At 44.2% G+C, this 25,934-nt stretch overlaps 1 protein-coding gene across 2 annotated transcripts in view; it reads left to right on the forward strand.

Annotated features, from left to right (window-relative positions):
• The first annotated feature begins 1,048 nt into the window (after window positions 1-1,048).
• The window catches only part of myo7aa (myosin VIIAa), a 35,746-nt gene continuing 10,860 nt past the window's right edge, over window positions 1,049-25,934 (forward strand). Inside the window, exons 1-32 of one of the 2 annotated variants that reach the window (XM_041047048.1) lie at window positions 1,049-1,149; window positions 4,198-4,262; window positions 10,981-11,094; window positions 11,406-11,558; window positions 12,163-12,180; window positions 13,026-13,210; window positions 13,463-13,584; window positions 13,781-13,923; window positions 14,394-14,507; window positions 14,723-14,791; window positions 14,937-15,021; window positions 15,126-15,202; window positions 15,438-15,557; window positions 15,888-16,030; window positions 16,238-16,448; window positions 16,526-16,661; window positions 17,493-17,599; window positions 18,287-18,424; window positions 18,760-18,918; window positions 19,227-19,319; window positions 20,740-20,834; window positions 20,961-21,027; window positions 21,204-21,422; window positions 21,815-21,922; window positions 22,050-22,259; window positions 22,439-22,645; window positions 22,893-23,069; window positions 23,523-23,612; window positions 23,689-23,816; window positions 24,898-25,024; window positions 25,325-25,444; window positions 25,637-25,810. In XM_041047048.1, the coding sequence (XP_040902982.1) occupies window positions 4,245-4,262; window positions 10,981-11,094; window positions 11,406-11,558; window positions 12,163-12,180; window positions 13,026-13,210; window positions 13,463-13,584; window positions 13,781-13,923; window positions 14,394-14,507; window positions 14,723-14,791; window positions 14,937-15,021; window positions 15,126-15,202; window positions 15,438-15,557; window positions 15,888-16,030; window positions 16,238-16,448; window positions 16,526-16,661; window positions 17,493-17,599; window positions 18,287-18,424; window positions 18,760-18,918; window positions 19,227-19,319; window positions 20,740-20,834; window positions 20,961-21,027; window positions 21,204-21,422; window positions 21,815-21,922; window positions 22,050-22,259; window positions 22,439-22,645; window positions 22,893-23,069; window positions 23,523-23,612; window positions 23,689-23,816; window positions 24,898-25,024; window positions 25,325-25,444; window positions 25,637-25,810 (3,927 nt within the window). In that variant the 5' untranslated portion in view covers window positions 1,049-1,149; window positions 4,198-4,244. Of the gene's footprint in view, window positions 1,150-4,197; window positions 4,263-9,518; window positions 9,624-10,980; window positions 11,095-11,405; window positions 11,559-12,162; window positions 12,181-13,025; window positions 13,211-13,462; window positions 13,585-13,780; window positions 13,924-14,393; window positions 14,508-14,722; window positions 14,792-14,936; window positions 15,022-15,125; window positions 15,203-15,437; window positions 15,558-15,887; window positions 16,031-16,237; window positions 16,449-16,525; window positions 16,662-17,492; window positions 17,600-18,286; window positions 18,425-18,759; window positions 18,919-19,226; window positions 19,320-20,739; window positions 20,835-20,960; window positions 21,028-21,203; window positions 21,423-21,814; window positions 21,923-22,049; window positions 22,260-22,438; window positions 22,646-22,892; window positions 23,070-23,522; window positions 23,613-23,688; window positions 23,817-24,897; window positions 25,025-25,324; window positions 25,445-25,636; window positions 25,811-25,934 lie in introns of those variants that run through there. The other variant, XM_041047047.1, reaches the window with a different exon arrangement.

Raw genomic sequence — 25,934 nt, forward strand, 5'->3', positions numbered from 1 at the left:
GGTTCCAGATTCCAAATTGCACTTCCAAATTTTTCTGACCACTAGGTGGCACTCTAAGAGCGTGTGTCTATACTGTGGAAGCACTTCCTAATTCCACTTTCTGTTATTCTTATGGTGAACGAACTTAAAACTTCCATTTTGCATTTAATGTTATGGGGGGAAAAAAAAAACAGCTTGCTTTGCTTTGATGTGGTTTATGATGCAATATTATTTATTATGAGCTCGTTCTTGTCTGATTGTGGCCACCAGCTGGTGAACACAGTGTGGCATTTAGGGACCATTGGACTTAAACTCACAGCAACATAAATGCTAACATCGCTCTGTAACTGCTGGATGTGGAAACTGTTTGCAAACAAGTCCCCATATCTACTTCAATGCTAACGCTGTCAGTGTTGTGTTCACAGCTTGTTTCCACTGCCCCCAAGAGGCCAACAAACAAACAAACAAACAAATGAATAAATAAGCTGTTGCAGGTTTGATTAGTGCTCTCACTGATCAAACCTGGGATGTTTATCTGTGTTTTTACCATGGGTATATGTAGTTTTGCTCTTAACCCATGAAAATGTGTGTGTGTGTGTGGTTTTGTGTCTGATTACAGCCTACAGAGATCAGTGGCAGTGAATGAGCAGCTCGCTGTGTCACTGTTAATACCAATAAGAAGGGGGAGGGGGGTGGGGGAGGACGAGGAGGAGGGAGTCATTCATTGCTCACAACGCTGTATACCTTCTCATGGAAGAGAGAAGAGAGAGAGTTAATGAGAAAATAAGAAGAAGAAAAGGAGTCATATCTGAGAATTAAGAACTGGAAGCAAGGAGAGAAACACTGAAGGAAACTGGTAACTGCTAAATGAGAAGGAGGAAAAGAGAAGGAGTCACACTGAGGAGAGAGCAGAAAGAGAAGAGAGAGAAGAGGCACCAGGGATGAGGAAAGGTCTGAGGGAGGAGAGAAGGATAAAAATGAAGGTGTCCCTCTTTTTCTTCCAGCTCCTTCTGCTGTGGGATTAACAGGTTTCTGTTCACCTCCTGAAGAAAGACAATACCGTCTTGTTCTGGGCTCTCTTCTCCTGTTCTTCATCCCTCCACCCACCCGGCAGGACGTCTGTGGCAAGACCTGAGACTGAAACCAGAAGTCTTCGGCTCAGGCAAAAGGGTAAGGACAAACGGCCGGTGGGCTCATAGAGGCGTGTTGGCTTCATGCATAACGTGTGTGTGTGTGCTTTTAATTGGAAAACACCTGTTTTCCAATGAAAAGCAGGTTTGTTTTCTATATCTTTAAGGTTATGACTTGCTTTTTTAGGTGAGCATCATATTCTACAATGTTAAGGATGCATGAATCAACTGCACCTAGTTTGTGATAATAATAACACTGCAGGTAATGTTATGTAAAACAGTGGTTTCTGACTGAGAGTAGAACTTTATAATGAGCCCAGGTGAATGCAACAGCAGAATCACTTGACTTATCATCCAGAAATAATCTGATTTTTTCTTGTTCTGCACCAAAAAGTGAAAGTCTTGATTGGTTCATCTCATCTTTATTTTGTATCTGTGCTAATTTAAAGAAAATTTAAAGAATTTTAAATTACTGAACAAAGTCTGATTTTATTTGCCACCTCTTATTTCGATGTGACCGTGCAGCAGGCTGGGTTTGACTTCTGGCCCCTCCCTGGGTACTCACAAAGCTTTATACTCTTATCTTGCTGTGTACATTACGATATCCTTTTTTTAAACTGGGTGTAGCTGAGGTCAGGTCAACATTCATGTTTCGACACAGTCTGCTGATGTTGCTGTGTTCTCATGTTCTCAGCCGTAGTTTGCTCACATCAGTTATTTAAAGCTGTATTATTTGACTCTTTTGGCCTGATGGCGTCAGTGACTCAGGCAGAAAATACTTTTTCTCGTTGAGGTGACTGGTGCTGTGACTGCAACAAAAAAAAAAAATCGCATGTTGCACAAAATGTGATTGTTGTGTATAGAATGAAAAAAAGCTGCAGAAATCATTGGACACAGTCAGTTCTGACGTCAGAAACATGTTTTAAATGCAGAGTGAATTTCAAACAGCAGAGTTTGTTAGCTGGCCTTTCAGAGATTCTGGTAAAGCCTCAGATGACTCAGGAGAGAGAAGCAAAATATAAAGGCAGAACTCCTGGGCTCAACGTAGGACAGTGTTGGACCGCGGGACACTGAGGAACTCCGAGACCAACATGCCCACTGTGGAGCAAGCAGAGCGAGGGGAACACCTTGTCAGACAGAGGTATCCTGGCTGACACCTCTGTTTAGCATTTGATGGAGATCTGGGAGACAGTGCTGCATGGAGGCACTGCCGTGCAGGATCAGAGGCTTCAAGCAATTCTCCAACCTGAGATTCAGGAAGAGAAATGCAGTTTCTTTTTCTGGTCACTGGCTTTTTATTGTTGCGAGGATTTGGAAGGACTCCTCATCTACATGACGTGGACTTTGTGGCATCTGAGAAGGCCTGTGACGGTGCCTCTATAACAAGTATTTGAGTTTGATTATAGATTATCCTGATGATTATTTAATCTGATATATTTTTTTCTGTTGACTAAGTGAGTCATCGACTAAACATGAATCAAACTGTGGTTTTATTTTCAGAGATGTTGCAGAGCAGGTAGTCGGTGCATGCAGCTGGGTTTTGCAGCATGAGACTGGAAATGTAACGACTTTGATCATTTTTAGGTCCTGACAACTGAGGAGACACTTCTGTCTCAGTCTCTCTCAGCTGTGGACAGTTTGTCATCTGGCTGATGGAATTTCAGACAGAGTCCAGTCAGATGATCTGAGACAAAGAAAGGAAAGGAACAGATAGAGAGGACATACATTTACCTACATCTTTTGGTGTCAGGGCTCATGTAGCATCTGTCTTACTTTTCTTTTCTTCTGTCCTTTCTTTTCACCAGCCCTCTCTGTTTTGACTCTTATGTCTCTATAAATATTTTGTCTCTGTTTTGTTTTTGCTGTGTTGCTCGCCTTTGGCTAATGTGTCTTAATCTACAGGTATAAAATCTTATGTCACACACACACACACACACACACACACACACACACACACACACACACACACACACACACACACACACACACCATGGCTGAGCGCAGCCTTTGTTCCAGGGCTCTGATGGGGTAATTAGATGCTGAAATATTGATAGGGAGTGAGTGAGTTGTGTGTGTGTGAGAGAGGGAGAGAGGCATGCTTGTATTTCATTTCTTCTTTTTGCATTGTGTGTATATTTCTGTGCATGTGGTGGTAACTCACACACACACAGAGAGAGAGAGAGAGAGAGAGAGAGAGAGAGAGAGAGAGAGAGAGAGAGAGAGAGAGGTTGTATAAAGACCACACTTCCCGTGGCTTTATGATAATACACCAGATGTGGCAACAGCATAACTTGAGGCCAATACAACATTTTCGCTCATGTTCTCTAGAAAAACAGATAAAAGCATTTTCTGTTCTGATATAATCTGTGTCTTCCATAACATTACAAATAAATCATCATGGTTTGGGTGAGGTTAGATTAGAGGAGCTATGCTCCTCCTGCATCGCAGAGGATCACAGGTCTAAGGAAGGATTTTAACTTTGAAACCTTCCTGTACTTCAGGTGCAAGTCGCAAGCACAGATCACCTGAAGTGACACAATGACATGATAACTTGTAATGTGAAATTCTTACAAATGGTAACATGCAGAAGCAGCAATGTAAGAATAGATCTGTAAAATGTTTTTAGAAAGTTTTGCTGAACAGTTTGTATCAAAGTATTATGAAATATTAGGACAATGTTGTGAGACATTCTAGTTTCAGGTTTTTCCTTCAGTGTAGTGTCCTCTGAAGTACTGAAAATGTGCCTGTGTGTGTGTCTGTGTGTGCGTCTGTGTGTGTGTCTGTGTGTATGTCTGTGTGTGCGTCTGTGTGTGTTACCAGCAGAGTTTTATATGGATCCTATTAGCAGACACAGCTCTGCTGTCTCATTTAAGTCTCAGTTAAAATCCACATGAATTTTAACAAGCACTGTTTTTATGTGTCTGCTGCTCCTTTGATGATGTTTATAGGTAAAACAGCACCTGAGTCTGTGTGTGTGCGTGTGCGCGCGCGTGTACGCGTGTGTGTGTATGCATTGCAATGCTACTACAGGAGCAGACTGTAAATAATTATCTTGATAAACAAATAATTGTTTTTCCGTCTTTCTTAGATTCTACAGGTGACTGATGTCCAATCATAAGGACAGAACCCAGAACCATGGTCATTCTACAGCAGGTAAACGCACAAAAAGACAGACACTGAGGCCAGGGTGCATTTGTCTGCGTGCGTGCATGCGTGCATGCGTGTGTGTGTTTGTGTGTGTGTGTGTGTGTGTGTGTGTCGGCCTTTTTGATGCTCAGTTAATGCGTTGCTGAACTCGTCAGCCTTTCTGACCAACTAATCAACTCTGACAGCGTCCCCCCACTGTCGAGGCCCAAATGGGTCGAGCCAATAAAACAATCACACACACACACACACACACACACACACACAGATCATCGACCTCCATCTAAACTGACACACAGAGTGTACAGGACAGGAAGTGTGTGTGTGGGTTCTGACTCTGCTGCCATTGGATCACACACAGAAGAAAGATTGTGGAGAACATCTGACAGCAGCTGAACACTGTGAAGGAAAGTTTACAGAAAGTTTTTGTTTTAGCATTTTTACAACATGACAGATTGAATGAACAAACCTCTGCTCTGACTGTAACGGTGTTTTTAAGTTTTTGTTTTTGCCACCAAGAATATTTTGTATTGGAAGTGTATTTTGGGATGTCTCAATGGATCTATTGTTATTTTTTTCAGTAAACAACAGCTACGCTCAGTCAACTAATCCAAACAAGAGCGAGGCCTTCATGCCTTAGTTTTTTTTTTTTTTTTTTTGTCGCGTTCACACTCATCATGGTGTGCAGATCTTAAACACACATCTTAATTGTGACAGCGAAAATGAACAGGGTGGAATCTGATTGGCCGCTGCAGGGCTGGGATGGGAATGTGCGGCGTCTCAGCTACAGATACACCACCTTCATCAAGGTAAAGTCAGGCTTCAGTCAGAAGGAGAACATGCTTCTGAAAACTGATGCCAAAAAACTCATTTCAATTTGAAGAACTTTTTGTGTTTTTGAAAGTTTTGTGTCACAGGCAGGTTTTAGTCTGAGCTGAGCTGTTTACTGTTTACTGAGCTGTAGATTGTGAATCACAGTCACCACAGTTCATCATGTCATAAACTCTGTTTTAGGCTATTTTTGCTTGGTTTGGGATCCGGTCATACTTACACCTCAGTCTCTAGGCTTTTAACAAAACGAGCACAAACATTGTGCTGTAAGTGACGGGTTGTGAGTAGGAGCTGACGTCTGAGCTTTGATTAGAGGTTGATAACACAAACACCATGTACAGTTTGACTACATGGATGTTTTCGATGTCCAACTCATGTGCTGATATGTGCATAACTGCCTGCATTGGTGGGTGTCAGTTATTTCTTTGGTGGCTTTTGTGTTGTTGTAGTTCAGTCGCTCGTTCTGCTCCAGTGAGCTCTGAGCTCTTTCCTGATCTCGGAGGTTGTCTGAGGAGGTCTGGTTTGTGGTCCGGAGGATTCTGTTCTCAGAAAGGTGAAAAACTTGGCCCAGGGCTTGCAATTGGTTTGCACCAGGCACATGTGGAAGTTACAGTCGGACTCCTGAAGCTTTTGTACAGTTGAAAACAATACAACTCAAACTCAGGCCACATGGAACAAAGCTACTGCCATGTGGTTTCACCTTTTGGTTTTGAAAGTAGATTTAATAAAGATATGATGCAGGATTTTGATGCTAATTTAATCATTCAGTTTTTATTAAATTTGTCCATTTATTATTTAACACTACACAACACCAATTATAACGTGAAAAATTAAATATCAGAAACATCAATGGCTTCTAGACCATTTGTTTAAAAACCATTTTTATGCTCTCACCATCCCCACCGTCACTGAGAGCCAGTCTGTTTGTTTCTGTCTCTGCTGTGTTCAGAGCCATGATAAATTCCACTGTGAAGGAGAGCTGGTATTCATTCATTCATCCATTCATTCATTCAGCAGCTCTCTCATTTACTGGACAACCACAGTGCCAACAGGACAAAGGTGGTGTGTGTGTGTCTGTGTGTGTTTAATTATTATCATATTGTAGTTTTGCTGCCTTTGCTTGTGCATAGAATCTGAATAATTCTTGCACCACTGACTATTTCAGAATATTAATTTTATAAAAATATGGTTTGTCGCCATCTTTCTGGCGGCAGATATGAAATGTTAATGTTATTTGTTCACTGGGGCAGAAAGGGGCAGCCAGTCTGTTTTCATGGATGAGTTTATTCAGTGATAAATATCAACACAGTTAGCTTGTCACCATATCTCCCCCTCTGACCTTTGACTTGTCTAAATCACCTATCTAAATGCAAATGAGCTGAGCTGAAAGTGCCTTTATCAGTTATATGGCCTCTTAACAGCGTTCTTCTACCACTCTGCCTCTGAACACTCCTGCGTTGTTGGATTAATCTGAGTTTCAGCATAATGAAATGTTCCTGCAGAGGCTGTTTCATTTGCATGGGAAACACATTGCTGAAAAAAAGTGGCACTGCAGGGCACTGTTTGCAACAGAAATTTCATAAAGACCAGCAGAGGGCAGACCCACACCTGAAGACGGCCTCTTACCTGCAGACAGATATTGTGCAGTCCGGATCTTGTATTACTTGTAGTAAACCTTTTACACGTTGCAGGTAACCGGATACTACACAGCTGCAGCCAAGTCACAACGACTGAGCTGAAATGACAGGAACTTAGTAACAACATGAGCTTCTGCTGAACTTAAATCAAACCAGATCACACACATTCTCAAATAATAAATAACCATTTGCGTGTTTGCTAAACAAACACCATCCACAATTAAAAATGAATTAATAAAATTCACAGGTTCATCATTTCCAGTATGAATAACTAGTTTTGTAGGAATGTTAAATAATCTTTTGGAATTTTTGATATGTTTATTGGATAGTGATAATAGTGGATTCAAACCTGGGATGTCGTGTTCACCTTTACACCATCGGGGGGCTCCGAAGGCTCTTTTCTGTCTCTGTGCAGTTTCTTACCTTTGCACACAGGAGTGACGCGGGCAGCTGTAAGCCAATACCCAGCTCATGTCTGGCCTGAATTATTTACCTGAAGAAAGATGATGAGAACACACACTCATCCACAACAGGCAGCACGGACATTACATCGCTGCTAACAACACACCAGCACTGTGTCTCAGTCACGTTTGTCCAGAGTGTGAGCTCAGCATGGCAGCCATGATGTAAGCCCGTTTCCCTGAATCTGCCCTGTGTGTTAGATATACAGTGGGTCACAAACTACCCCATGGCTGTCCCCATTCGCTTCGGCGTCTGGTTATTTGGCCTGAGGCTTCATCGATCTTTAAATAGCTGCAGTAAAAAGCCTCTAAAGGCCCGTGAAACACTGTGAAACAACTCTCTGCCCCTCTGAGAGCAGAATGCTGACATGAAAGACACACAGATAAATGACTGAGGTAAACTCAGGTCTGTGAGCAGTGAAACAGTCACTGTAGTGGTGGAACAGAATGTCACCAGACCAGGTTTGTGTTGGTGGCTGGTTTGTCTTCCTAGCTTTTAGTTTTTATCGTTTTATGTTTAACAGTCTATAGATCATCAAATATCCCATACTGAACTTTTGTCTTCGTACCTCACACACAGCAGACTCAGTAGATTTTAGTTATCTTTGTAGATCTGAAATTTAAATTAAAGAATTGCTAACAGACAAAATCAACAATGGAAAAGCCCTTTGGTTAAGCGCTGTCTCCATGAACTGATCAGTTACCAGTCTCAACTGGATCATATCCACCTGCATGTCAGTACCGTGAGAAACTCCTGCCTGATGAGAAATGAGAGCAAAAGATGAGATGTATGTATGGATGATGGGAGCGAGGCAAAGACGAAGGAAAAGAAAGAGAGGGACAGAGGAAAAGAAAGAGGGACAGAGGAAAAGAAAGGCAGACACCAAACAGATCCTCTGTTAAATAATTTAACATGTGGTTTCTGATAGTTTGCCATAGGCCCTGCGTGTGTGTGTGTGAGTGAGTGAGTGTGAGTGTGAGTGTGTGAGTGTGTGCGTGTGTGCGTGCGTGCGCGTGTGCGTGCGTGAGACAGGTGCTTGGTGGTGTAATGTTCAGGTGGCTCAGTTTGCCAGACAGAGTATCTACTTAATTAAACTGACATATACAGTATGTAACACACACTCAAACAACCATTCATCACACACACACACACACGCACACACACACACACACACACACACACACACACACACACACACACACACACACCCAGTCTCTCAGGACAGGAGCTAAATGCTAACAGCAGCATGCTAACATCCTCACAGTGATAATGCTAGCATGCTGATGTTAAACAGATAAAATTTGTACCACGTTCACATGTTAGTTTAGCGTCTTATCATGCTAATGTTTCATAAGCCAAAATATTAAGGTCAGGGGTCAAAGTTCATGACTGTCCTCTGCAGCAGCCCTTCTCTCAGAGCGTCTGCTGCACTGATCTCCCTGTCTGTTCTCTAGTGACTCATCATATCTACCATATAGACCTCATTAATTATTTATTAATTACCAGGTCGTTCCTGGTTTGTTCCTCAGTAATGACTCACATTTTATCTGCTGTATTATAAAGTTTTACCATTTTTATTAATATTACTCGTATATACTGATATTGTCCTTCATATTTCTCAGTCAGGAAACACAGGATTTACACTGCAGTGAGACATTCTGTATTTATCTCAACGGACATCCAACACCATATGACACACCTGAGGAGGAAGTGACATCTTGTTGCCATGGGCAACAGGGGAGGATGTGGGTTAACACAGTGTGAGTGTGACAGACAGAGAGGGAGAGAGAGAGCAGGAGGACTGTCCAAAAATGTGACTGCAGTGAAAACTTCAGACGGATGTGACAAGTAGAAGGAGGCTGGATTTTCTTAGACAGCTTTAAATGTTTTCCTTTTTTTTTGTCTGTGGACAGTTTAGATTGGACAAGAAATATAAAGAAAGACACGAGTGAAGGTTGCTAACCAGGATGTTCTTTTGCACGACGTTGTTTTACTTAACATCCTTTTTTTTCTGGCATCCCTCAAAGGACATTTCAGCTTTTTATAGATGAAACCATGGAGGAGAAACAGAGGCGACGTGGCTGAAGTCTGCTGGAACTGAACCCGTGATGATTTAAACCAGTTAGACCCATGTATGTTGCTCTGTGGACCTGAGTGTCAGCTTGATATTTTACATGGATATTTGGAAAGTTTCCACATGTGTACAAGAACGAAACAGCGGGAACAGAAGTTGTACAAACACCAGATTCATTTTTGCACCTGTCCACCTGTAGAAGGCCGCCGCCATCAGATATCACTGTCAGGTTGTGTGTAAGTTTGTGCGGTACATGTGAAGATGTACAAGCGTCGGGACTATGTGGAACTCTATGAGAAGGATCAGGCCAAATGGGTGCTGATACGGAACGTCAACACGGTGATGAAACACAGCACTCTGCTGCCGGTACGCTGCTTCTCTGTGTGCGTTTCATGGGTCCTAATTATACACCTGCACTTTGTGGGATTTGCATTGCGTAGTGTGTGTGTGTGTGTGTGTGTGTGTGTGTGTGTGTGTGTGTGTGTGTGTGTGTGTGTGTGTGTGTGTGTGTGTGTGTGTGTGTGTGTGGAGAGAGAGAGAGAGAGAGACTTATCTCATATAACTGTGTTAGAATAATTAGACATGAATCATGTGGTTTTCTCATGAATCATAATAATTGTATATCTGAAAACTGTGTTTAAGTTGCATGCCTTTGTGTGTGTGTGTGTGTGTGTGCATGTTACTGAAACCCACAACACAAAGACAGTGCTTTAACTTTAACCTCAGTCTAACGTTCTTGTCTCTCTGTCCTGTGTGTGTTTGGCACTGCAGCAGTTAGTTAATACTGCAGTATTATGTACTGTCACGTAGCTTTAACTTTCTGAAAACTAATTTCCAGTGATCTTTAAAAAACCCACAGGGCAGTTTGGAGATATTTCCGGTATCCTCAGACTCTTCTCACCGTCTGGATGAAAAATATTTTTTGTCCACTGATCAGTACAAAGGATTTTTAACCTGTTTCCTAAGTTGTGAGTGTATTTCCTGTCCAGGTGACAGAGAGTTTTCAGAGCCACTTTTCAGGTGTCAAAACGTTGATACTGGGTTTAGGCTACACCTCTTTGTGCTAACCCTTCTTTCCTCTCCTACATAACACCTGTCTGCGGGTTAGATGTCCTCCCTGTCCACCTCGACAAATTCCTGGTACATGTTTTGTATTTTTTGTCCTTTCCACACGGTCCGGGCTGGACTGTCTGTCTGCCTGGATCAGGAGATCATCTGTTTTACCCTTTTCAGACTGCACCATTTATTTAAAGGCTAGAAGTGATTTACTAACCCTGCTGAGTCTTAATGTAACGGCTCCAGTGAACACAGTAAAGGAAGTAAAGGTCAGCCTGCTGTAGAGTAAGATGATATGAGGTCTTACTCAACACTCTGTCTAACTTAAGTTAAAAGGGTTCACGTGTCTCCAGACGTCATTGAGCCTGGTGTAGGTGCAGTGTGAAAATGGTCATGATTCACTTATTTAACCAAAGAAAGGTGGATTCCAATCATGGGTCTGATCATCTTAAAAATACACAGTGGTTCACATGTTTTTCAATCACATTCATGGTGATGGTGTAATCAAGGCACGTTCCCTTCAGGCTCTGACTCTGATTTCTCATGTCATAGTGCTTATTATTGTTATTCTGACCCTGATTTAAAATTCTGAATCTGTTCGAAGAAATTATCCTTCTAATCACAATCCTAATCCTGGCTTCAGCTTCAATTCTGGATTTCTCTTCAGGGCGACTACGTCTGGTTGGACCTGAAGACCGGTCGGGAGTTTGAGGTTCCCATCGGTGCAGTGGTCAAACTCTGTGACTCGGGACAGATCCAGGTGGTGGACGATGAGGGAAACGTAAGTGCTGAAACATTTTTAAACTTTCTTTTATGTCACTTGGAGCCGGTGAAATCACGCTCCCCATAAAATCCCTTTATTACTCCTCACTGTATTAGAATCTAATGAGTGAAGAAGGGACAGTCAGCTCTGCCACTCTGTGATATGTTGTACGTAGGAATAACGTTGTTCACTTACTGACGAGTTTAAGTGAAATTATGGAGCTTTAAAAGGTTAAAGTATAGAAAACTGCAGGAACCAGAAGCAAGTAAATTCTCGTAAATTCTTCTGTTTTCCTTCACAACCCACTATAACCACACGTTCCCCTCCAGGAGCACTGGATATCCCCCCAGAATGCCACCAACATCAAGCCAATGCACCCCACCTCCATCCACGGTGTGGAGGACATGATCCGCCTGGGAGACCTCAATGAAGCTGGAATCCTCCGCAACCTGCTCATCAGATACAGAGAAAAACTCATATATGTGAGTTTTATTATTAATTAGTATTTTTAATGGTCTGCAGTAACTGTCTTATTCAGATACAGATCACATCATGCAGCTATGCATGTACACCCACTGGCCACTGTACGAGGATTGAGACCTGGTCAGCGTGGAGTCTATCTGAGTGCAGTGAACTCATCATGTCATGTTGAAGAAAACAGTTTGAGTTGGTCTGAGCTTTCTGGCACGACGTGTTATCCTGCTGGAAGCAGCCATCAGAAGATGGGTACATAAAGCGATGGACTCAGGCAGGCTGTTGCATTTAAACGATGCTCAGCTGCTACTCACGGGCCCAAAGCCTGACATGAACATATGCACCAGCGCCCGGTGAGATGCCCTGCTCTCTGCAGACCGAGGCTGTAGCGATCAGTTCTTTGACTTACTGTTGCCCTCCCATCAGCTCGAGGCGATCTGGCCGTTCTCACTAGATATTTTCTCTTCTCTTTACTAACACTGTATTATTTCAAACCCTGTGTCAGACTTCTGCTGTTTGCTGCTTCTCTAATCTCATCTCAATTTCTTGCTCCCTGATTCTTTTGTCCTGCCTGCTCTCCTTCCTCTTTCCCTCTTCCTGTTTCCTCTGAAGACAAACTGTGGTGGCAGGGTAAGTCAGCTCCTGGACGCCAAGCATGACCAGAGAGAGAGAGAGAGAGGGAGGGAGAGAGGGAGGGAGGGAGGGAGGGAGAGAGAGGGAGGGGAGGGGAGGGGAGGGGAGGGAGAAATTTCACACTAAATGTATTTAATGCTGCATGGCCTCATTAATAGGAACATGCAGTAGATGTGGTATCTGGCTGTATCTCTGCATGTATGTTGCATGTTTTGAATATTTCAATTTAAACTTTTTTTCATAAATGTGAGACTGAAAAGAAATCATGGACGGCTACAGATGATTTCATACGTGGCTGATTCTGCTGTGGACGTCTTATTATGAGATAAAATTCATCTTTCAGTTTCCTCTGCACAAACTTTGCATCTACCTAGACACACTGTATCTACACAATACAGTGTGTCATGACTCAAAGCCAAAACTAAACAGGCAAACCCTGAAGCTCTGGAGGTGTCATGTTCCTGCAGGACATGTGTTATGGTGCGACTGGCTCAGGCTTAGCCGTGACCGAACTCAGCACTGCAGCCTCAGCGCATGTAGATTTGTTTTCAACATGGCCGTGTGGTCTCTCCTGGCGAACTCTGATACGTTCTCATTGTCATCCTTCAACATCTGAGCTACGAGGCCTGCGTCACCTCATCTACCCTGCACCACCAACTTGCTGCCACGTTTACTCAACAGACACATGATTTACTTAGTTATGTTGAATGAATGACTTTGTCTTGAAATGGAGAATATTTACACTATAGTATGACAGCTTCCACTTAAAGGATCTTAATACTTTTACCACGCCTGCTGTCCTGTGTGTCTCATGTCAGTTCATGCTGTTCCTCTGCGTGCAGACATACACCGGCTCCATCCTGGTGGCCGTTAACCCTTACCAGCTGCTGCCCATCTACACGGCCGACCAGATCCGCCTCTACACCAACAAGAAGATCGGTGAAATGCCGCCGCACATCTTCGCCATTGCTGACAACTGTTACTTCAACATGCAGCGGAACAACCGCGACCAGTGCTGCATCATCAGGTAGGAAAGAGCTTGGGATGCAGGTAGAAGTGGCTCAAATGGTCAAGGCAAGTCAGGCCCCCTGGGTACACACTCATAAAAATGTGTGTGTGTGTGTGTGTGTGTGTGTGTGTGTGTGTGTTTGTGTGTGTGTGTGTGTGTGTGTGTGTGTGTGTGTGTGTGTGTGTGTGTGTGTGTGTGTGTGTGTGTGTGTGTGTGTGTGTGTGTGTGTGTGTGTGTGCGTGTGTGTGTGTGTGTGTGTGTGTGACTCAGTGGTGAGTCTGGAGCAGGGAAGACAGAAAGCACCAAACTGATCCTTCAGTTCCTGGCAGCCATCAGTGGTCAACACTCCTGGATAGAACAGCAGGTCCTGGAGGCCAACCCTATACTAGAAGGTAGGAACACACACACACACACACACACACACACACATGCGTGTCTATATTAGAGTCATGTTTGTAGGTAAGTATTGGAACCCTTCTCCTTTTTGCCGCCTCGCTCCAACCTCAGAACATAAATCCTGATGGATGAAGATCTGCTGAACTCCGCGAGTTCACAGGTCACCACAGGTTTCTGCTGTTTCTCTTCCAGCCTTTGGCAACGCTAAAACAATCCGCAACGACAACTCGTCTCGTTTTGGGAAATACATCGACATCCACTTCAACAAGAGAGGAGCCATAGAGGGAGCCAAGATAGAGCAATACCTGCTGGAGAAATCCAGAGTGTGTCGACAGGTACGGGACCAAATGACAACACCTGTCCAAAGTTTTACACCTGTCAGGAACAAACAGTGACATTCAAATAATTCTGTCTCACAAAATGGAAAAAACATGTTCATGCTCATGTTTCTGTTTTAATGTAGAACCTGTTGTGTAGTATTTCCACCTGTTCAACATTTCATTTCATTTCATGACATGAAATCCTTTGCTGAGGGTTTCAGTGATCAGAGGATCCAGTTTTAGCCATTTAGTATTTAAAGATAGAACAATAAAAAAAATTAAAATAGTGATTAATTCACATCTCAAATCCATGGGATACAAGGATGTAGTAATATCATAATTGCTTTTATTATGATTTATGTATTTCATTTATTGTAAAGCTAATGGCTTCACATGTACATTAATATATTATTGAGTATAATGTATTTATTATTCCTTTTTCATTTCTGCTGCTGTGTTTAATGTTAACGCTCCTCTCCCTGCAGGCCTACGATGAGAGAAACTACCACATCTTCTACTGCATGCTGAAGGGAATGACTGTGGACGAGAAGAAGAAGCTGGGGCTGAGCAAGGCCACAGACTACACCTACCTGACCATAGTGAGTAAGGTTTCACTTTCAGCCTCGTGTGTGCAGCTTCAGCTGTAAAATATCTGCTGTTAATGTCAGTTGTTAAATTTTGTCCTTTACAGTCAACGTTTTACCGTTTACCAAAATCCTGCAGGGAGAAAGTTCGCTGTCCGGTTCACTGACTGAAATATAAAAAGGACAAACTGATGATATTTAAACGCAGTGTGGTTTTTCTTTCTCTGCAGGGAAACTGCACAGTGTGTGACGGCCGAGACGACATGAAAGAATATTCCAACATCTGCTCTGCAATGAAGGTACTGATTCAAACCACACGCTCATTACAGGACAGCAGTTAGCCAGAGGTCTGTGTTAGATTTCACTCTTAAAAAGTGGATCCTCTCGTATTTTAAAGAAACTGGAAGGTGATCGCTCACAGATTCTCTCTGCTCTGTTCTGCAGGTGTTGATGTTCACAGACAAAGAGAACTGGGAGATTTCTAAATTGCTGGCAGCTATTTTACACATGGGAAACCTCCGATATGAAGGTAAAATATATTTCTCCAGAGGTTTTTTTTGTACCTTGTAACAATGTTTTTGAATTTGTATTTGTTTGTTTTATTTTTGTTCTTTCTGACCTTTGACCCCACAGCTCGAACCTACGACAACCTGGATGCCTGTGAGGTTGTCCGCAGCCCTCACCTCACCACTGCTGCGACACTGCTGGAGGTGACACACACACACACACACACATACATCTCCAAAAAACCAAACACCTGAACATTTCACAGACGTACAGATGTTCACCTGAACTTTTCCTGGGCCTGAACCCAGAGGTCTCCTCTGGCTCAGTTTGGTAACGGACCCATTGCTGTGATCACTGCTCAGTGCCAAGCAAATCAAAAGCTTAGGAAGGATTCAGGTCAGGGGTTTTGATAGTTCACCTTTGTGTCTGTGTGTTCAGGTGGACGGTAAGGATCTGATGAACTGTCTGACCAGCCGGACTCTGATCACCAGAGGAGAGACCGTCTCCACCCCGCTCAGCATGGAACAAGCTCTGGATGTACGCGACGCTTTCGTTAAGGTATAAGACTTAATTCTTAAAACTGTCTTTTATGCATCTTTGTTACACAACTCATGAGTTAAAAGCCTTAGGTGTCCTCTGTCAGAGGACACACATCATCAGGTGTGTCTTCAAACATGAGAGATAGATACAATAATGAGACCTGTTAAAGGAGGTTAGAGATGTCCTGTTACTCAGTGTGCAGGTGAAAACTAAAACAAAAACGTCTTTGCTTCATCATAAAACATTTGCAAGGCCAATGTCTGATATATTTGAAATGTGAAGGTGTTGAATGTTGATGTGGATTCTGTGTGTATGTGTGTGTGCGTGCGTGTGTGTGTGTGTGTGCAGGGTATCTATGGCCGTTTGTTTGTGTGGATCGTGGAGAAGATCAATGCAGCCATTTACAAGCCTCCGTCCTCACAGCCCAAAGTTCTCAGGCGCTCCATCGGACTGCTGGACATCTTCGGCTTTGAGAATTTCACTGTCAACAGGTGCAACACACACACACACACACACACACACACACACACACACACACACACACACACACACACACAGAGTCTCTTACAGTCTCAATAAATGAACCAGATCTTCTTCTCACCTTCTTGTGATTTGCTCTTTACTTGAAGAGCATCCACTGAGAGGTGAATTCTCTTCTCATTGTTGCTTATCTTCTCGTCACTTCCTCCCTCCTGCAGCTTTGAGCAGCTGTGCATCAACTTCGCCAACGAGAACCTGCAGCAGTTCTTTGTCCGTCACGTCTTCAAGCTGGAGCAGGAGGAGTACAACCTGGAGCACATCAACTGGCAGCACATCGAGTTCACCGACAACCAGGACGCTCTGGACATGATCGCTATCAAACCCATGAACATCATCTCACTCATTGATGAGGAGAGCAAGTTCCCAAAGGTACCCACTCAGGTGGTGGATGGGGGGATGGGTTTCTGGGAGCTTTACATAATTCTGTCTTTGGGTTTTTTCCGCAGGGCACAGACACCACGATGCTCAACAAGCTGAACTTTCAGCACAAACTCAACACAAACTACATCCCTCCAAAGAACAACTATGAGACTCAGTTTGGCATCCAGCACTTTGCCGGCGTGGTTTACTATGAAACAAGAGGTCAGAGTCACTTCATACACACTGGAGAACATTTAAAGATGCAGTTACATCAAAACATTCCTGTTTTACTACACAGTCACAGAAGAGCAGAGATAAGTGGAGTTTTTTTTTTTTTTTAATTGTTAACTCACATTTCTCTGAACTGAGTTCACTCTCTCAGACAATTAGACATTTACTACGTTCCACTGCATCTAAAAAGAAAAAAAATCTGATTCACAGTCATTTTGTTATGCTTTTGGTTTTGACATTGCTGTAAAAGCAATGAAAAGTGATGCACAGTTTGGTCCACAGTGGCTGCTGCTGTGCTGACTGTGTGAAGAAAGAGTGAACTCAGTTTAGAGAAATGTGAGTTAGCAATTAAAAAAAAAAATCTATCTATCGTTGCTCTGATGTGTCCCTCTTGGACATGGAACCAGTTTGCAGAAGACTGTCAGGATGGATGAGGCTGCACAGACATTCTTTCCTCAGGGGAACTGAACAAAGAGGCATCCTTCTTTTGTCGTAGCGGAGTCACGGTTTATGCCAAATAAATAAATAAATAGACAAATAAACAAAGGCTACTTCAAAGACAGCGGTGATCCATCTTGTATTGTCTCCTGTTGTGGTGTTTTTTAGTTCAGTGTTTCCTGAGTCTGTCAGCGTTTTCTTCCTGAGATGTGGATCATGTAATCTGAGATCAGCTGAGCTGGATGTTGAACTGATGTTTGTCATGACTGTGGCTGTGAGCTGAGAGAGAGTTCAGAAGGGAAAACAACACCGTGACAGCTTCGTGGCATGTTGTGTAACATAAATATGTGTTGCACTGTGTGTGTGTGTGTGTGTGTCCTTTAGGCTTCCTGGAAAAGAACAGAGACACTTTATACGGCGACATTATCCAGCTGGTTCACTCCTCCAAAAACAAGTTCATCAAACAAATCTTCCAGGCTGACGTTGCTATGGTAACGAACGCACACACACACACACACACACACACACACACACACACACACACACACACACACACACACACACATTAAAGTTTTTAATATTAAAATGTTTTTTGATCAGCGCTGACCAGAAGTGTTACTGTCACATCTAACTCACAGTGTCCACTGAAAATGAACATTCTTAGAAATCAGAAGACGACGCTCCATCAACACGCTCTTACATTTTCTTCAGTGTCAGTTTAATTCACTGATAGTTGTCCACACATGTAATGGCACATAGCAAACATGAACTCCACCACTAGTTCACCCTGAATCTATGGACAATTTAACTGCTTATTTGATCAATTATCCAAAGATATTCAGTTTATTAATTTAAGTGATTTAAAAAAAAAACCCACACACTAGAAGCTTGAAACCATCAAAGTCTTGTTTATTTTTGCTTTTAAAAATAGTTGCTGGTGAACTGATTGACTGATTGATTAGTTGACCAATGATCCATCCTCTTGACATAGCTGTCGCTCTGTCTGTTCTTTTTATTGATGTTTAACTCTGAATCTGCGCCGTCAGCTGGACAAAGACTTTTATATTTAGAGACAGAGAAAGAGGAAAAAGGTTAGTGTCAGAGCTCAGGAAGAGAAAAGAGAGTCCTCATTGTGTGTGTTTGTGTGTGTGTGTGCGTGTGTGTGTGTGTGTTTTTAGGGGGCAGAAACCAGGAAGCGCTCGCCCACTCTGAGCAGTCAGTTTAAGAGATCTCTGGAGCTGCTGATGAGGACTCTGAGCGTCTGTCAGCCTTTCTTCGTTCGCTGCATCAAACCCAACGAATACAAGAAGCCCATGGTGAGTATCTGCACTCGGTGTCTGAACTGAGCAGAGCTGCGTCATTGTTTTGGTGTTTAGGGTTAAGATGCACTCAGATCCTTTACTTAAAAAAAAAAAGGACCAGTAAACAAAACAGAAGTCCTGCGTTTAGAATCCTGCTCATTCTGCAGTGAGACGTCTCCCTTCAAAGGTTCACCAGATCTGAGGGGTCGTCAGATGATTAATGTGAGAGGAAAGAAGAAAAGATTTTTGTCTATATTTTGCACATAATGTTAAATGAAAACAAATGTACGACAAAGGTCATTTTGAAAAACTGTTCGGTCCGGTCACAGCCCTCATGTTTATGTGCGTAGTTATTTGACAGGGAGCTGTGTGTGCGTCAGCTGAGGTACTCAGGTATGATGGAGACCATTCGTATCCGCCGCGCAGGATATCCCATCCGCTACACCTTTGTGGAGTTTGTCGACCGCTACCGGGTCCTCATGCCTGGAGTCAAACCAGCGTACAAACAGGTAGAGTGTAACTACAGGTGTGTGTGTGTGTGTGTGTGTGTGTGTTTTAGCTGTGTACAGCTGTTTATTACTGTATTAGCCTGAATATAAGACAGTATTACTTTTGAAAAAGAGATTGTGAGTGTGTGACTGATAGACAAGTTTCACAAATGTGACTGTACAACTCACATTGCAGTGGAGACAGTGGAGCTCAGTGGGATAAAGGTGCATTAGTCTGATACATGCACAGTAATTTGTTAGAAAGATACGTCACCAAACATCCTCCTTAATAAATCGCTGGTTCCGCTGCTGCGTCTCTGTCTCGTCAGGAGGACCTGAGGGGAACCTGTCAGAGGATCGCTGAGGCCGTCCTCGGCAGAGACGACGACTGGCAGATGGGAAAGACCAAAATCTTCCTGAAGGTACGAGGTGATTTTCCCCAGGTGCAGCCTGGAGAAGATGTTTACAGTTAGCTTTTAAGACATGTCAGTCATCTGTTAATAGATGATGATGGACAGATGTAATTTATATAGCACTGCTGTGTTAATAATATATTTATATATATCAATAAAGTTCTTAATGTAGTTACTCCATCATCCTCTCACTTTGGCAGAGGAGATTTCTGACGTTACATTTTGGAGCGAGGCTCTGCTGTGATTGTTTCCAGCTGACGTGTCTGCTGATGGGAAAGACTGTGTGTGTTTTAGTTTCCTGCTGTGTGTGTGTGTGTGTGTGTTTTGGTTTCCCGCCATTTGAGGGCAGATGTTGTCCTGAGGTCAAAAGTCGCTGGTAAGGCACATCCGTGAGCTGGTTGCCACGGTGACACTGTCAGTTCTGCCCCTGGAGGTGAAATGAAAACATCAGCAGCTGACTGAGGCTCGGCCGTTTGTTTTCTCAGCGTGCGACTCGTGTCCAGCCCTGCCTGCTGAAACACTGCCTTTCCGCAGCTGGTTGTCGATGATACAAACATGTGTCATGTTGTACAGAAGCTCTGAAGCTGTAAGACCAGGTGATCTCTGAAACCCCAGGGCTGCATCCTCTGAAGCTGTCAGGTGAAAACCTGATGCTCACCTGGTTGAACAGAGGTTTAAGGTCAGGGAGGAGCAGATTTCTCAAACTGTTCAGTTCATTTCTATCTATATGGCAGTGAACTGTCTAACTACGGCAGATGAACCACACCTGAGATCTTCACTCACCTGAGGCTTTAAGTCGCAGAGAAAAAGTCATGAATGTAATGTGAGACAAAAATCTGCTGCAATTCTCCTGTAAATTAAAAATATTGATACTGCAATAAACTGAAATAAGGTTATTTTATATTAGAGACAAAATGTTGGAAAGGAGTTTTTTTGGAAAGTTTGAGAGAATCGTAATTTTTTTTTTTCAATTCCCTCACTTCCTGTGTGCGGAGCTGTCCCACCACCCACTGCACCTGAAACCGAAATGTTAGATGAACAGGGGTGAATCTATAGCACCTGAACTAGTGGACAAAGGACGTGTGTCTCTATCACAGCCCCACTTCATGTTTTAAAATGATTACTCGGGCCTTACCTCTCAGCCAGACAGGAAGCTGGACAGGAAGTAGAAAGTTCAGGGGTGTGAAGGCAGGGCAGTGCCCACACTTCCCTGACAGGACGTGCTCAGATTAGCCAGAGGGCGGACGGACAGATCTGACCTGCTGTCTACAGCATTAAGATCTGGTTAAAGTTAATACAACTAACATTACTTGGTTAATGTTCGGGGAGGAATGTGGTTATTAGAGCCTCAGACTGATGAACCAGAGCAGCAGAAAGTGTGTTTGCATTTGTTTATTATTGTTTATTAGTTCTGCCTCCTGTTCTGTAGGATCACCACGACATGCTGCTGGAGATCGAGAGAGACAAGGCCATCACAGACAAGGTCATCCTCATTCAGAAGGTGGTTCGAGGTTTCAAGGACAGGTAGGCCTCAGAAACCTGATTCAGTCTCTGTGTCCCCTGATGAAACTGGTAGAGAGGTTGACCCAGTCTCTTCATGAAGGTTTGGGTAAAGATTTATTTTTTTATTTTTTTGCCTCTCGTCATCAGATCAAACTTCCTGAAGATGATCCAGAAGACGTGGAGAGGGTATCAGTGCAGGAAGAACTATGGAGCTGTGAGGAGACTGTGTTTCACATTGCACACAAACACATGCAGTTAGAGAAAAGTCTAAACACAAGTGCAGTCAGGCCTTTGTGATGATGAATTGATTTGTTGTGTGATGCGGCTCAGTTTCATTCGTTTAGAATCAGAAAAGGTTGATAATACATTTTTCTTCTTCTGTCTCTTCAGATGCGAGCAGGCTTCTCTCGCCTGCAGGCTCTGGTTCGTTCCAGGAAGCTGTGCGCGTCCTATCACGTGGCGCGTCAGCGGATCACGCGCTTCCAGGGTCGCTGCCGGGGCTTCTTGGTGCGCCGGGCATTCAGACACCGGCTGTGGGCCGTCATCACCATCCAGGCTCACACCAGAGGCATGATCGCTCGCCGGCTGTACAAGAGGCTGAAGGGAGAGGTAGGAAACATTTTGAAGCGCCTGTAGTTTACAGATTTTATATATAAACCATATGATCTGTGGCAGATTGAAACACCTCACAGTTGTATGAAATTGTGAGAATGAGCTCAGCATTGATCCGCTACAACATTAAAATAAAAAAAAAAACTGCTGCCAAACAAACACTGTAACTCTGGACACCTTAGTGTCAGACCAACAGGCTGAGAGCTGAACAACAAAGTTTTTCACAACTTTTTATACATTTTTAGTTTCGTGTTTTACATTTTTAAATTCACTTTAACGTTAGCAGCATCGTTCCATTTGTCCCTGGGAGTCCAGTGGGGCTGAGCTTGTGTTGTTTTGGTAACTAGCTGCTGTTTTTTAATGGCAGACTCCTTTCTCTCCTCCCTCAGTACCGCAGGAGGCTGGAGGCAGAGAAGATGCGTCTGGCTGAAGAGGCCAAACTGAGGAACCAGATGTCTGCGAAGAGGGCGAAGGCCGAGGCTGAACGCAAACACCAGGTGGGAGTTCGACAAGGAATTCTGACATTTAAAGACTTAGAGGCCTGGTTTGTTAACAGATATTATTATTATTATTATTATTATTACACTTTTGAGGCAACACCAATGTGATGCTTTTATTTTCTAGGAGCGTCTGGCCCAGCTGGCCAAAGAGGACGCCGAGCGGGAGAAGAAGGAGAAGGAGGAGGCTCGGAGGAAGAAGGAGATGGTGGAGCAGATGGAGAAGGCCCGTACAGAGCCCGTCAACGACTCCGATATGGTCGACAAGATGTTCGGCTTCCTGGGGACGACGAGCTCTTTCCCTGGGCAGGAGGGACAAGCACCAGCCGGCTTTGAGGTGAGCAACCAAACAAAGACAGAACCACTAAATACACTAAAGCCACAAACTATATGATCAGTACGACTCCAAAAAAACAGCAACAAATAAATAAAAATCCTCCTCCTGACGCCTAAAGAGGCCAGAGATGTTCCCATCTGACGCCCTGTGACATGACTGAAGCCCTGTCTCCTCTGCAGGACTTGGAGCGCACCCATCAGGAGCTGGAGGTGGAGGATCTGGACGAGGCTCTTCCTCTGCCTGAGGATGATGATGAGGAGGATTTATCTGAGTACAAGTTCGCCAAGTTTGCTGCCACCTACTTTCAGGGCACCAGCACGCACACCTACGTCCGAAGACCTCTCAAACAGCCGCTGCTCTTTCACGACGACGAGGGAGACCAGCTGGTGCGTCACCTTTTACCTCTGAGTTTTACACGGGTTTTAACAGCTGTTCAGATTTTTGCTTTTTCTCAGAAAGACGCTCACATCTGGAAAAATAGCTTTAAATAGTTTTGACTGTGCAAAGAAATCACAAAAAAATCAGTTTGAATCATTGTCACAGATACAAACTTAGTATTAACGGTCGTTTCTGTAGGTCACATTTCACCCGATACACTCGATGAATAAATAATTCTTCCATGTCCCGGCTCAGGCTGCTCTGGCAGTTTGGATCACGGTGCTGAGGTTCATGGGAGATCTGCCAGAGCCCAAGTACCACATGGCCATCAGCGACGGAAGCGAGAAGATCCCTGTCATGACCAAAATCTACGAGACACTGGGGAAGAAGACCTACAAGAGAGAGCTGCAGGCGCTGCAGGGGGAAGGAGAGGTGAGGGAGAGGAGGGGTGGGAGGCGAGGGAGAGGAGGGGTGGGAGGAGGGGTGGGAGGGAGACCAATTCTTTAGTTTGAGATTATAAACGATGAACTGCTTTAAGTTCAGGTGGTTTTTCATCATGAAACCACTTTTAAACCATTTAATTCTACGTTTCCTCTTCAGTGCAATTCTTAAATGCTGAATGTAAAACATTTTCATTTTAATGACCTTGTTTTTGTCATGTAACATTTTAGCCCACGTGGGATTAGCACAGGTGTCATGGACAGATGCCTGATAATGACTGTAGTTTCTTCTAACCCTCCTCTGAGCGCCTGGTCTCTGAACAGGTCATGTTACATGTTAAATGTGGGCAGGACTGGACTTTGGTTTGAGCATCACAGTCGTTATGTGTCATGTGGGAGACTCTGATTAGCCAATGAGCTTTTTCTGGTTGTGTTCTGCCTCCAGACGCTTCAGTCCGAGAGCCACAAGAAGAACAGCGTCCGACACAAACTGGTGTCCCTCACCCTGAAGAAGAAATCCAAGATCACTGAGGAGGTGAGGCCTCGTAGCTTTCTGACAGTCGCATCTCCAGGTGCGGAACCAGAGAAGTGACCGTGTTGATGCTTCACAGGTCACCAAGCGCCTCAATGATGGCGAGTACGGTCTCCACGGCAACAGCATGCTGGAGGACAGGCCGACGTCCAACCTGGAGAAACTTCACTTCATCATCGGCAACGGGATCCTGAGACCAGCACTGAGGTACACACACATACGCACACACACATACATACGCGCACACACACGCACACACACACAGGCGCACCTACACACACACAGACACGCGCACACACACACACACACGGGCGCACCTACACAGACAGACACGCGCACACACACGTACGCACCTACAAACAGTGTACATCAGTGACATCTCAGCCCGATCTGAGGAGGAGCGGAGACGGAATGATAACATCGGGAGACAGTCCGAACACCTGTTGAGATCAGCCGGACTGAGGAGATGTCGAAGCCACTCCATGCATCTGCAGGGGATGACGAGCACTGAGGCCAGACTGATTGATTACTGATCTGGATAAATTAATCCCGGATCAACAAATTGCTTCTCTGCATATTGACTGTATTGTTCTGTCCACCGCCCCCCGCCCCCCCGACCCCGGCCTGGAGGAATAGCTCAGCAGCTGTGCTCCTATCAAACTCCTATGCCGCTCACATCTCCCTTCAAGGACAACTGATGAACTGACCTGTAAACATCCTGGCAGTCTCGGTCATACAAATCAAACACTTCTCATAGACTTACGCACACACATTCCCCTCCCTACCCACCCCCTATCTACCGTCTGCCTCTGCACCTTATCTTCTGCCCCGCCCCCCCCGACAAATGTCATGATGTGATTGTTGTATTAAATGTATGTATCGCAACTTGCAAATGAACCTTTTCAGGAAAGCGTGTTGGAGGCGCGAAATAAATTTGCAGTGGCCCGGAGGCGATACTCCTGAACGCAATTTCGCCTGTACCTCTGTGCAAGTGACACTAAAGCTCCATCTATCTATCTATCTACACGCGCACACACGCACCTTCACAAGACACACACGCACCTACGCGCACACATACACACACACACACGGACAGAAGGTCATGATAGAACTGGTAAAACTCAGTTAAATACAAAATTCAGTATATGCATCAACAGCTCTAAGTATATTGTAATCATATTGTAAATATGATTCGTGTTCTGATGACACACAAAAATCATATTTGCTCTGTGTGTGTGTGTGTGTGTGTGCGTGCGTGCGTGCGTGCGTGTGTGTGTGCGCGACCTAGGGATGAGATCTACTGTCAGATCTGTAAGCAGCTGAGTCAGAACCCGTCTAAGAGCTCTCACGCTCGGGGCTGGATCCTCATCTCTCTGTGCGTCGGCTGCTTCGCTCCGTCAGACAAGTTCGTGAAGGTCAGCATTTTTTTTCTATTTAAATAAACAGAATGAAGAAGTCAGAGTCTAAAATAACACACTTATCATTTCAGATGATAAAACACATGCTCACACAAAACTGCAAAATTGACTGAGATCACTAACATGACTTCTGCAGCTGGTTTGTTTGTTTGTTTGTTTGTCTGTCTGTCTGTTTGCTGAGCAGCGGTTCATCAGTGTTTTGGGGTTTTCTTACCTGTCACCCTCTTTTTGTTATGTTTTAAACAACTTTTATTTTGGTATGTTGTGTTTTGTTGTTTGTTTTTTTCCTACCTGCAGTACCTGAGGAACTTCATCAGCAGCGGGCCGCCGGGTTACGCTCCGTACTGTGAAGAGAGACTGAGACGGACGTTTGTTAACGGGACGAGAACACAACCTCCGTCCTGGCTGGAGCTGCAGGTGCAGACACACACACACACACACACACACACACACACACACACACACACACACACACACACACACACACACACACACACACACACACACACACCTGACTTTTCTGAGGTCGATGAACCAAATGCAGCACCATGTCAGTCCGTAGTCCTGGTGCGAGGAGCAGTGGGTGTGACGGTGAGAATCTGTTTCCAGGCCACCAAGTCGAAGAAGCCCATCATGCTACCGGTGACGTTCATGGACGGCACGACCAAAACTCTGCTGACGGACTCGGCCACCACAGCCAAGGAGCTCTGCAGCGCCCTGTCCGACAAAGTCAACCTGCGGGACCGCTTCGGCTTCTCACTCTACATTGCTCTGTTTGACAAGGTGGGCACGTGTAGACACAGCACACAGCACACACACACACACACACACACACACACACACAGAGAGAGGACCACATAAATGATCTGAACTTTCAGGCTGTAAAACTGAGTATCTGAGTAATTCT

This window comes from Toxotes jaculatrix, chromosome 9 (genome assembly GCF_017976425.1).
Source record: "Toxotes jaculatrix isolate fToxJac2 chromosome 9, fToxJac2.pri, whole genome shotgun sequence".
In the NCBI taxonomy this organism is placed as follows: Eukaryota; Metazoa; Chordata; class Actinopteri; family Toxotidae; genus Toxotes; species Toxotes jaculatrix.